Below are 12,377 nucleotides of genomic sequence, written 5' to 3'. Positions count from 1 at the left end.
GGAAATGACGTTCTTACCTTTTTCCAGACTGATGGATATCAATCACCTTTTTTCTAAATATTAAATTCTTTGGATGGTGGCGTGATGCATTGGTCCTTGATATCTTCTACCCTACTTCACGGTCTCTGACCGATTCTATTTAAGTGAATTCTTGATTTAACGAGTATGGCAGTCAGATTTGGGTCTGGCTTGAAAAGTTGAACTCTCCTTTCCCAAATTTGTGGTTAGTCAGAGAAACTTTGTTTAAGCGGGGGCAGTTACTTTTTCACAAAGGCCTGGATTTTTTGTTTTAAGAATTTGAATTGTCATTTGAAAACTGCATTTCATATTTCCTTGGATTGTCTCTAAGTGATATTAATATTTTGATTATTTGAAACAGAAATCAGGATAGGGCAAAATAATTTTCACAGCACTGTAATTGGGTGCCAAATACATGCATACTTCTGACCAAAAAACATGTAAATGCATACAAAATCATCCATGCATCCATCCATTTCCTGAGTAAGAGTCACGGCAGTGCTGGAGCCTATCCCAACTAGGGCAGAAGGCGGGGTACACCCTGAACTAGTTGACAGCCAATCACAAAGCATATTAAAAAAAAAAATTGCACTCACATTCACAGCTACGGGCAATGTAGTCTACAGTTAAGCTACCACCCATATTTTGGAGATGTGCGAAGAAACCAGACTGCCTGCTAAAAAGTCACTCACGCACGGGGGATCACATGCAACCTCCACACAGGCAAGACCGGAATTGATTCCTAGTGTTGATGCTTGAGTTTCGAATTTAATGCTTGAGTTTCGAATTCGAGTATCGGCGCTTGCAAGTTGTTTCATTGGTTTGTGTAAACGCAGCCATAAGTTGATACAAGAAATATACATGGAAATACAGTAATAGTATATTGGTGATAAAGTAGCATTGGTTAATTGGACTTTCAGTGTAAATTTAGCCTTGGATAAAAACAGTCTTTCAGAATGTATAAATGATTCACATGTACAACATCAACATACATTAGTTTCACTTCTCACACAACTTTTAAAAGAGAGAAACCATTATGTTGTTAAACTAATTAATCACCCTTTAACACAGCTCACACTATTTAATAGCTTCATATACAAAATTATGTAATCAAAAGTACTTTAAGGATGGAAACTGTATGCAAAATATTGACAGACTTAAAACTTAGTACAGTATTTTAATGTACAGAAAATCACAAGAATTTTTTTTCCTTTCGGCTTGTCCTGTTAGGCGTCGCCACAGCGGGTCATCTTTTTCCATCTAAGCCTATATCGTGGATCTTCTTTAACACCCACCGTCCTCATGTCCTCCCTCACAACATCCATCAACCTTTTCTTTAGTCTTCCACTTGCTCTTTTGCCTGGCAGCTCCATCCTCAGCACCCTTCTACCAATATACTCACTCTCTCGCCTCTGGACATGTCCAAACCATCGAAGTCTGCTCTCTCTAACCTTGTCTCCAAAACATCCAACTTTGGGTATCCTTCTAATGAGCTTGTTTCTAATCCTATCCAACCTGTTCACTCCAAGCAAGAACCTCAGCATCTTCATTTCTGCTACCTCAAGTTCTGCTTCCTGTTGTTTGTTCAGTGCCACCGTCTCTAACTAGTGAAGGATGTCAAATATAAAACATTTTCTTTATCTTCCCTATCACTGGTCCCCTTCTGTTGTGGCATCGAAACAAAAAGTTAAACAAAAGCAGGTCAAATATTTTAGTTTGATTTAAAAAAAAAAAAAAAAAAAAGGGGGGGGGGGGAAGGCATCCTCATGATGATGATGATGCCTTGTTGCAGCGAGTAACGATGATGGCATCGGCGGAGCCTCCGAGCAGCTTCAGCATTGTCCCCCTGCTGGAGTGTCTGGAGGACAGCACCGCTGGACGCTCTGAGCAGACTGACGCCTACCTCACCATTGCCAAGTAGGTCTCGCCTTGTTATTCATCATCATCAAATAAGTTTCCTTTTTTTAAAATTTTTTTCAATGTTACTATTTTGCAGTCGGCTCAGTGGAGACAAAGGCCGCCAGTTTCTCCTTGTTGTCACTAAGCACTTTTCCCGCTTGGGTAGCGCCATCCTGGTGAGTTGTTTTATTTTATAGGTGGAAAGTTGTACCTCAAGAGCTATGCTTGCCAGCTAACTGCCACCACCCGGTGTTGCCTGCAGACTCATGTAAGCAGTCCACATGCTGAGCTGAGCCAAGCAGCCCTACAAGCTTTGGGCTTTTGTGTCTACCATTCGGACGTTGTCTCTGGAGTGTCAGGTAGGTTTTGTTTAAAAAAAAGTTCTTCAAGCATCTTGCATTTGAATTAAAAGGACAAATGAAGGCCCTAATCATTCTTAGAAATGACTTCATCCTTACATCCATTGTTCAGAAGTCTCGAATGCCGTGTTTGATATGTAAATGAAAATGTATTATTGAAATGTGTAAATACTCATTTTAATGTACCTGGACTTACAACAATTCTACTCTATAGTGCTGAATGTTGGAAGACTACAAAGACACTAAAAAACTTTCTGCCTTCCACAAGTTGTGTACGGAAAATTTTAGTGTGTGTGTGTGTGTGTGTGTGTGTGTGTGTGTGTGTATGTATATATGTATATATATATATATATATATATATATATATATATATCTATATATATATATAATATATATATATATATATATATAATATATATATATATATATAATGTGTATATATATATATATATATATCTATATATATATATATGTGTATATATATATATATATATTCTACCCCAAATCTCCAACAATAGCCTCAAGATCACGCAGTAAAACAGCATGCATTCAGTATTATAGAAATCTTGAACTGAAATCTTGATGGATCTGAACTGGACACGTACTTACAATAGAAACGACAACATTCTGTAAAGTTGCATTATATTGGGCCCTAGAGAGGAAATAAGAGATGGTCCGACCCACTCGCGTTGATTGGAATGACGGATTTGACTGACAAGTATTGTATTTTCCGAATGACGGCCCACGTTGGTTCAGGCTGCATCCACTCTGTGTAGCGGTTTTTTTTTCTTTTCCATTTTTGTTTTCATAAACGAGTCGCACCGGAGATTTTTTTTTTCTACACGCAAATGAGATAGATTCTTCTTCTATGCACAATTGAGGTAGATTCTTCTATGTGCATTCAAAGAAGTCTTCTCCTTCTTCTCCACATTTGAATTATCTGCGTATGCATTGTAGGGAACTGCTATGCTTTAACCATTTCTTTCAAACAAGTTTGTCTTGTGCTTTTAAACTCCTAGCCGCTAGGGACAACCCCCAACCCCCCCCAATATTTTACCTTATGGCACAGGGTTCACAGTGCCCATAAAAAGTAATAACTTGTCGTCTGGAAATTGCTGATCAAGGTACAAGTTTACAAGCCGAAAGAAATTACAATGTCATAAGTCTTATATTCTTTGTCCTCTATGGAAAATGTCTGTTACTGTAATTTAAAAGCTTAGAAGAGCGTATTCATCATCTTTATTGGGTAAATATTGATGGCCAAGGCCAACACCAGAAGGATCAGCACAATGTTAGTGGGCATAAAGTCATGATGCACAAACTTTAATTCTTTACATACTATTTTTAATTGGTTTGTTTTTAGAACATACAGTAGTGTAAAATGGTGTTAATGTTAAATTTTTGTTGTTGTTTTTTGGAGGGCTGCAAAGGATTGACATTTCCATTTTCAGTAGTACAGATAACAGATGGTATGAGGGATGAGCCTTTTGACTTACTGTCATGTTCACAAAACAAATGGAACTTGTAAGTCAAGGCATCACTGTTTCCTCCTGTTTTTCCCAGAAACTTTAAACACTGAAATCCTGTCTGCACTTTGCTCTGTGGTCTCCAAGTGTGTGGAGAAGAATACCTGCACCAGAGCCTTGTGGGTCATTTCCAAACAGAGCTTCCCCGCCAACATGGTGGACAAAAAGGTTAGCATTGACGCAAACTTCGGTGGTGTTGTTCGCCGCAGCACGGTCCTCACGTTATTATTGGTCCACTCAGGTGGGGTCCATACTGAGCACGCTGGAGAGGGTTTTGAGCAAAGGTGAAGTTCAATCTGTCTTCATGGAGCATGAAGCCATAAATGTCATCATCAGGTAACTTTCATAGGGCTTTTCTATTTTCAGCCTTTCCATTAAAGTCAGATGTGGATAGGATTTCAAAACTTGGCAAAAACCTAGAGGGAGTGCACTTGCTAGTTTGACTAGTTTATCACCTGAGCAGGCTGTAGAGGAAAGTGAATATGAGGTTTTTAAATGGGTCCGACTCCCACTGTGTTGAAGTTTCTCCCAATGGATGCGATAAACTGAAATTCACCCTAATTCCCCTAATCTTTATCTTCTGCTCAAAATTTATGGGGCTGTACCGCGATATGCCTGCAGTATCAGACAGCATGCTATTCTGCCTCAGCTGCCATTTTAAATCATCAAGGAGTAATTTAATTATTACGATCCTATCATTTTCTGTTGCTTGTAGGCTGCTGGAGCAGGTTCCAGCTCAGATGGGAGAGTGGGCCGTGTGCTGGGCCAAACTCGTAATCCCCCTGGTGGTGCACTCAACCTCCAAGGTGCGTTTGCGGGCGGCAGCTGCCATGGAAATGGGCCTGCCTTTATTGCTGCAAAAACAGATGGAAGTGGCTGCCATCATTGAACCCTTGATGTCCACGGTGGGTAACATCCTGTGAAGGTTAAAGTTGATATTAATGATGAAATGATTCATATGCTTTCCGTTGGTCTTCACAGAAACTGATTCCAGAGCTGCAAAAGCTTTTTATGTCCAAAAATGAAATGAATGTCCTCAAGCTCTGGCCATTATTTGTCAAATTACTTGGGAAGGTAAAGTTGCTCATTATTTTTTGAATGATATAAATACGATTCTGGAACTCACACCTCGATCGCAGACAACTGAAGCTTTTTTGAAACTTTAGTTATGTTCATGTAAACATGAACCTAGAGTCAATTTAAACTTTACAAATGTCACGTTAATGAATAATAGACACCCAGCTGTATTCTGTGAGTAGTGCTACAGAAAAAATGGGGATTCTACAATCAGCAAAGATTCCCTGTAAAAGAACACACGGTGCACACAGTGCATGAATAGTAAAGGTCATTCGTGCCACCCCGTGGAGCCATCTTTTTTTTTTTTTTTTTTTTTTTTTAAATACCTGATGGTAAAATTGGAAACTCTTTTAGGTGTTGGACATCTATTTGAGTGGGTGTTTAATTGGGGCCTGTCTTACTTTAGATGCTCCTATTTCAACAATTGGAGTACGTTAATTGCATCAAATATTTTATTTTATGTTCAATGGAACCAATTTTGTCTTTTCAATTGACCATTGACAGCTCTTCACAAGAACACTTTAGTTTGATTCAAGTAATTAATTTTACTTCATGTAAGCAACGGCCCTTATTGATTTTATTTATTTTTTTGATTGGTCAACTCAAGTGAAAGGTTGAATGATATTCAGCTTTGAATCTTACTGTTAATAAGTGAGGTTTGTATGGTGATCGAGTGTTACTGGAAAGCTGAACACATCATATTTGCTCCTTAGCTGCTCCATCGAGGAGGGCCCTTTATCAACTCGCTGCTCCATCTGGAAGAGCTCGGCTTTCGTTGCTCCTCTCCCACTGTCAAGAAAATTGCCTTTATCGCCTGGAAGAGTTTGATCGATAACTTTGCTCTCAATCCAGGTGTGCGTCGTCCTTCTTTTTTGCTTGTTGCTTTTGAGCTCCTCTAACTGTAGCGTTGTCTCCAAAAGACATTCTTTGCAGTGCAAAGCGGATGAAACTTCTCATGCAGCCCCTCGTGTCAATCAATATCCGGACAGAAGCGCTATTGCTTACCAAGGTGGAGGTGTGGTGGTATCTAGTGGTCCAACTCGGGCCGAACCTGTCGCCCCACTTTGATCTGGTAGATTTCTTTTTTAAAATTATTCTTTAGTCTTCATTTTGGATTAGATTCAGTGCTGTTTTACATAATTCTATAAATAATTCCTGGTTTGTGTCTTTGAAGGTGTCACTCCCTTTGCTACAGTGCACCATTGGATCTGAAGCTGCCTCAGCCCCTGCCCACCCTGCCAGAGGTCAAAATGGCATTGCAGCACCCGGCACACCTAAATCCAGTACGTGTAAAGCCTGTTTTTGTTTTCGGCGGGAATGCAGTGACCTTTCGCCTTTTCGTCTGTATGTAAAATATACAGTATGAAACTTATATTGGCGGGGAATACTTGCAAACTCAAAATACAGTGGCTGAAATAAGTATTTACCATTTCACCATTTTTCTCCCTACAGTTATCCCTTGTTTTTCGCGGTTACTTGGGACCAGAACACCTGCAAAAAGTAGCCGGGAATATATGTATGTGGGTACCAGTACATTTAAAATATGTAAACAGCATTTGTACTTTGCATATTTGAGACAAAAAGGTATTTAGTTAAATCTTTTTACCTTATAAATATCATATATACATTATTATAGAAACACTTACCTTAGAGTTACCATTCATCACCCATAGACTTCTCCTGGAGGTGGCGTGTGGGTACCAGAATGTTTACTCAACAGTACAGCATTTATACTTTGCATACTTGAGATAAAAAGTTTAGATCACGTTGTGGCGTTCCCTCCTCGGACAAGAGAGACTTTTGCTTGACAGTAGAACGCGGGATGTGCCTCTCTCGCCAGCTCCAGCCTTTTATGGCCACATCTCCACGAATCCTCTTTTTTTATTCACTTAGGGTTGACTAAAATGTAATAATGACAGAAAATGTGATAAACAAAAACACATTTCGCTTCCCCCTTAAAAGTTATTGAAGCAGTTTTACGGATATTTGCCACATCATTCTTTATATAGTGAGCTGCTGATTCATTCACGCCGTAATAGCGCCACAGAGCGTAACTTCTGCCGTCTTTGATCATATCCAAAGTTTTACTTTCTCGCCGATTCTCATCTTCATCTTCCTCATTATATCCGGGCTGTTTTTCTGCAATACACTTTCCACAAAGCGAATGCAGTCCCCACTTATAACAATGCTCTTATTTCGCATCTTCCGCTTGAGTGCTTTAGGGGAAGCTTTAACATCAGCACAGCGCTTTGGAGGCATCATGAAATAGTTATGCGCACACAGTCTCCCAGTTTGTAATAGGGTAGAAAATGGCGCATGGAAAGGAGGAGGGAGGGAGAGTTGCTGGGTGGGGTTTGATGATGCGTAGCCAATCAGATCCAAAAAGCCTTTCTGGCTTTTTTTTTTTCCCTTCCTTCATTGGTCCACATGTCGTGCCGGGGATGTCTCCATGTATCAATGCACCTACACGTAATATAGTACGTACTGTAAACCAATCTGGCTTTTTTTGGGGTGAGAGGGGTGTGTGTGTGTGTGTGTGTGTGGGGGGGGGGGGGCAACCCACGATGCACTGAAGCTGCAATGTATGAAGCGCAAAGTAGAGAGGGATTACTATACATGTACTTTCCAAAGGTGCCATTTCCATAAAAATTTCTCCATGTCGAGAAAACCCCATGTAACCCATACATACAAAGCAAGTAAAACAAATGAGCTCAGAAATCAAGTTAGGTGGAATAATATTAAATGACAAAGGACAAAAGTATTGAACATGCCAACTGGTATTTAATACGTTGTACAAAGGCCTTTGTATGTAATGGCAACTTCAAGACTCCTGTATGGAGAAAATAGTTGCATCCATTGTTTTGGTGGGATTTTGGGCCAAGCGTCCACAGAAGCAGTCTTGGAATGTTGAAGGTTCCATGGTCTTTTTTTTTTTTTTTTTTTAAATCAATGATGAAAGTCTTCCGGATATTCAAGTTTTCACGAAAACTGCCTAAAATTAATCCGGATATTAGTTGACAACATTGAACGAACATGCATTTGATTTCGTTGTTTATTTTTCACGAGGGGAGCCATGTTTAGGCACTACCATGAGTAACAGTAACACTCCTCCCCTCGCATTCTATCAAGACGTCGCTTATTTTGTGTAGTCTTGACATTATTTTACGTGTTTATTTCATAAACGTTAACTAAACAATGCACCACAGCCATCCATTTTTTTCAAAAATTGCCCCCCCGATCCCCCGAGCAGGACTTCACACCTTCAGTGCTCACATTTGTATTTTCAGAAATTTTCATAAAAGTCCACTTTCATCTCGATTTTATGGACTTTGAATTTCAGTTCATTCCATAGATTTTTGATTGAATTCAAGGCCGCCAGTTGGCTGGGCCATTCTTGCAGGTTTATTTTTTTTCTTTGAAACCAATTGAGTTTCCTGTTTGTGTAATTGTTGATAAATTGTAGCTGTTGTCTTGGCTTTCCATGCCTTTTTGCAGTTCCCTTTAATATGTTCAATAATTTTTCCATGTCCCATTTTACATATTTACATGTTAATTTCTGGACTTGTTTTTTCTGCTTTCTTTGTATGTACATATTACTTGGTTTGTTTCCAACATAGCAAAGGCCTCACAACTCTAAGGACCTGGGTTCAATCCCTGTGTGGAGTTTGCATGTTCTCCCCATGCTGCGTGGTTTTTTTTTTCCAGGCACTGCGGTTTCCTCCCACATCCCAAAAACATGCAACATTTAATTGGACACTAAATTGCACCTAGGTGTGATTGTGAGTGCGGCTGTTTGTCCCGACATGCCATGCGATTGCCTGGCAACCAGTTCAGGGTGACCCTGCCTCATGTCCGTTGACATCTGTGAGAGACTCCAGCACTCCCCACGACCCTCGTGACGATAAGCGGCAAAGAAAATGGATGGATGGATGGAAGGATGTTAAATACTTACTTTAGCGGCTGTATCTGTACAGTATCCCCCAAAAAATTTCATGGGACATAACTGACAGGAAAAGGAACAGCAATTTGCCACAATGTAATCAATGAGCAGCTTTTGTAAGCATGTCAATTATTTCACACAAAGCAATGCATGTCCTAACAACTGGTACCTCGGAGAATCTTCAAATTGTTCCACGGGAAACGTCTCCGTCATCAATGTAATCGGCATGTATTGCTACAACTGTGCAGATGCGTAATAAGTAAAAAAATGGCAGCAGATGTAAAAAGAAGCTCTTTGCATTACCTCTTGTCAGAGTAAAATTGGTGATCTTTTTCATTATCATTCAAATGAAAAAATTACCATTTGGTATGTTTTTCCAACGAACTCACGAGTAAATCTGAATTAGCACTCATTTGTTCAGAACTACTGGCCTCTAAGGGGCCTAACAATATTTTGCCTGAGCATTGTCATTGCGATGAATGTATGTGCAATTGTCACATTGCATAGTTTGCTGTGGTGTGAATTAAGAAGCAATGGTAAATATAGAGAATTGATGGTAATATTAAAAGTCACCAACGGGGATATATTGATATAATGTATGCCTGCTGCATTTCCAATTTGGCTCTACGGAATGAAACTACGCAGGCAGCAGCTATGTGAGTGCGCGACGTGTTCAGGGATGTTCTAGAAATGGGAGTGAATTTATTTTGGAATACGGTATATACTTGTAAAAATAGATTACTAGGAACATTTTTTAGAATCAATACTTTAGTTTAAGACTATACAATCACACTGTAATATGAATTTTTTGTTTTTCATATAGGAACAATTTTTTTTTTTTAGTATATTTGAATTATGAACTGAAGTAGCTAATTCTTGGAATTGTGAACTAAACTTTGAATGACTTTGTAGAAAATTAAGTTGGTAATTTTTCCCTTCATATTGTGTTGCCCTAGTGTGCGTCATTACTTTCCAGCATTGCCTGAACCCTCTTAGACATGGAGTTAACTAAGCCTTCATAGTTTGCCTCTGGAGTCTCCTTCCTCTCTTACATTACAATATGGTTGCATCTGTGTTTTACTGGTAGTTAAATGTAAGATGAGGTTTTAATTTTTCATTACAGCAGTGCCGTTGAGCATTAAAAGCCTGACACCCAACTCATCACTAATGAACTTGAACTCCAGCATGCAGCTCCCCTCTTCCTTCCCCTCCATCCAGTTGTTGGGCCTAGAAATGTTGCTTCACTACTTTTTGGGGCCTGAGGTGGTCGCCGCAGCGACTAAGAACAAGCTGGTCCTTACTCTCGGTGAGTGCTTGAATTAACTACTCTACTACTTGGAGCAGCAGCCCTCTACGCAATGCAATAAAACAAAAAATAAAACGGTTCCAGAGCCTTTGACGCATCCTCTGTTGAATGGTGCCTCCTCCTTCAGCAAGCATGCTGCTGTGCTTATCTCCAATATCAAAGACGGCTTCAACAACCTTGGAAAAGAGGTGCCAGGTGAGCTTTTATTTTTTTGGGGGGGGTTAGGGCGTGGACAGAACCAATTTTGCCCGTTATATTTGAGTGTAAAATGAGCTTGGGTTGCAAAAATATTGAAATTTGGGAAATTTACATTTGCAATAACTGCAGTACATTAATGCCTTGTTTTCCGTGGTTAATTGGGAGCAGAATCACCCGCGAAAGTGGAAAAACTGCAAAGTAGGTTTATGTGGTTAACAATGTTTTAAATATGTAAACAGCATTTGTACTTTCAGATGTGATTTTTCCATTTATATTCTGTCTTTTTAAATTGCATAGATTTAAAAAAAAAAAAAAAAAAAAAAATTTTCTGCAATATTCCAAAAGTAACCTGTGCCAGAATCCACACTCGTTCATTTTCTGATCCGACTTTTGCAAGCGAGGCGGAAAATGTGATGCGCGTCTGTTGATTGGTCGAATGTGGAACAAGCCGGTAATGGGTCCATTTGCAAGTGAACATAATGGAAAGTGGAAAAACGCTTCGCGAGTGAAAGAAATTGATAGAAATATCAAAAATGAGTTTCGATGGGATTGGATGGAACAAGACATCGTTGATACTGTTGCTAAGAAGGAAGTTACCACTCTGTTAAGTGACTTCATTCGCAAACTCGATTGACTTGGTAAAGCATTGTGCACGTGGTGTCAGGATACTATTGACTATGGATCAAGAGGTTTCAAGGCATTGAAAGTTCACGCGAAACGACAAAAACACTTAAATCAACTGGAAGCAAGGAAAACAAACTTTTCCATAGCTAGCACATTCGGATGTTAACGCAAGGCCAACAAATCTCACGGAGTTCATCCCTTATTTACTTCCACTACTCCCGGTATTGAGAGGCAAGATCCACCGAAACAACCAACCCCAGGTGAAGACAAGGTTTTCAATAATGAGGTGACAGTTCAGAAGCAATTGTAAAAATGTCTGTATTATTTACTGAAAACGAAACATAACAATAATTGTCAAATTCATGCGTTTCAATCATTTGCAAAAACAAATGAAAACATTTATGAAAGGATACGATATACATGTTATGAAAGCACGCTTCCATGCCGTCACTCAAATCTGAATTCAATTTAGTTTCACTTCTAGTAGTTTACTTATTTGAATTTGTAATTTTTGGGGGTAAAGGTATGCACCTAAATAATGAACGATCATATTGAGTACATTTTGAAAACAGAATAGCATTTATTTATACATGTACTAGATATATTTCATTCATAATACATTTTATCAAACTGGCACGTTAAAATTGGTGATCATCCTTTGAATATCCTTTGGTCATGCTTGCAGCCCCCAGAGCACCGGCTAGTTTTGTCTTTTTTCATTCAGTCAAATAACATGCCTCTACTTTGCATGCAAAAAGAGGTATTTAGTTAAATCTTTAATTATAAAACCTAAATATCATATGTACAATATTATAAATTTAGAAAAGAGACCCCGGGGACGACCCAGGACACGCTGGAGAGACTATCTCTCGGCTGGCCTGGGAACGCCTCGGAATCCCTCCGGAAGAGCTGGAAAAAGTGGCTGGAGAAAGGGAGGGGGTATCCCTGTTGAAGCTACTTCCCCTGTGACTCAGCCTGGAGAAGCTGTAGAAAATGGATGGATTGATTATAAATTTATAATATAAATTATAAAACACTATTATATTACTGTATAGTTACCATTCATCACTCAGAGACTTCTGCTGGAGGTGCTGACAACGTAGTTTTTTTTTTAAATTTTTGAGATGGGGAGTGGTTTTTTTTGTATGTGGGTATCAGAATATTTAAAATGTCAATAATACAGTATTTATAATTTGCATACTTGAGACAAAAAATCACAACAGTACAAGTGTCTAGTCCCTAATTGTAAAACACTATGCTGCACAGTAACATTTTTATCGCAGTACGTAATTATTTGTTTAAAATACGTTTACAGTTCGTATTTATACTTTGCATTTTCAACCATTTCGCCCATTTTCAACTGTATAAGTGTATAGTTAAATCTCTTTCTATTTATTAAAACCTTGTGCTGCACAGTAACATTATATTAT

At 39.0% G+C, this 12,377-nt stretch overlaps 1 protein-coding gene across 1 annotated transcript in view; it reads left to right on the top strand.

Annotated features, from left to right (window-relative positions):
- Nucleotides 1-12,377, top strand: part of rif1 (replication timing regulatory factor 1) — a 54,535-nt gene that overhangs the window by 2,252 nt on the left and 39,906 nt on the right. Inside the window, exons 2-13 of the mRNA XM_061841096.1 lie at nt 1,811-1,935; nt 2,015-2,093; nt 2,180-2,276; nt 3,840-3,970; nt 4,044-4,138; nt 4,518-4,707; nt 4,784-4,876; nt 5,593-5,731; nt 5,800-5,951; nt 6,054-6,162; nt 9,943-10,125; nt 10,210-10,320. Coding sequence (XP_061697080.1) covers nt 1,820-1,935; nt 2,015-2,093; nt 2,180-2,276; nt 3,840-3,970; nt 4,044-4,138; nt 4,518-4,707; nt 4,784-4,876; nt 5,593-5,731; nt 5,800-5,951; nt 6,054-6,162; nt 9,943-10,125; nt 10,210-10,320 — 1,495 coding nt within the window. The 5' untranslated portion in view covers nt 1,811-1,819. The remainder of the gene's footprint in view (nt 1-1,810; nt 1,936-2,014; nt 2,094-2,179; nt 2,277-3,839; nt 3,971-4,043; nt 4,139-4,517; nt 4,708-4,783; nt 4,877-5,592; nt 5,732-5,799; nt 5,952-6,053; nt 6,163-9,942; nt 10,126-10,209; nt 10,321-12,377) is intronic.

Source organism: Syngnathoides biaculeatus, chromosome 14, assembly GCF_019802595.1.
Source record: "Syngnathoides biaculeatus isolate LvHL_M chromosome 14, ASM1980259v1, whole genome shotgun sequence".
Lineage (NCBI taxonomy): Eukaryota > Metazoa > Chordata > Actinopteri > Syngnathiformes > Syngnathidae > Syngnathoides > Syngnathoides biaculeatus.
The sequence above is the reverse complement of the archived record's forward strand: the minus strand, read 5'-3'. Positions and strand labels throughout refer to the sequence as shown.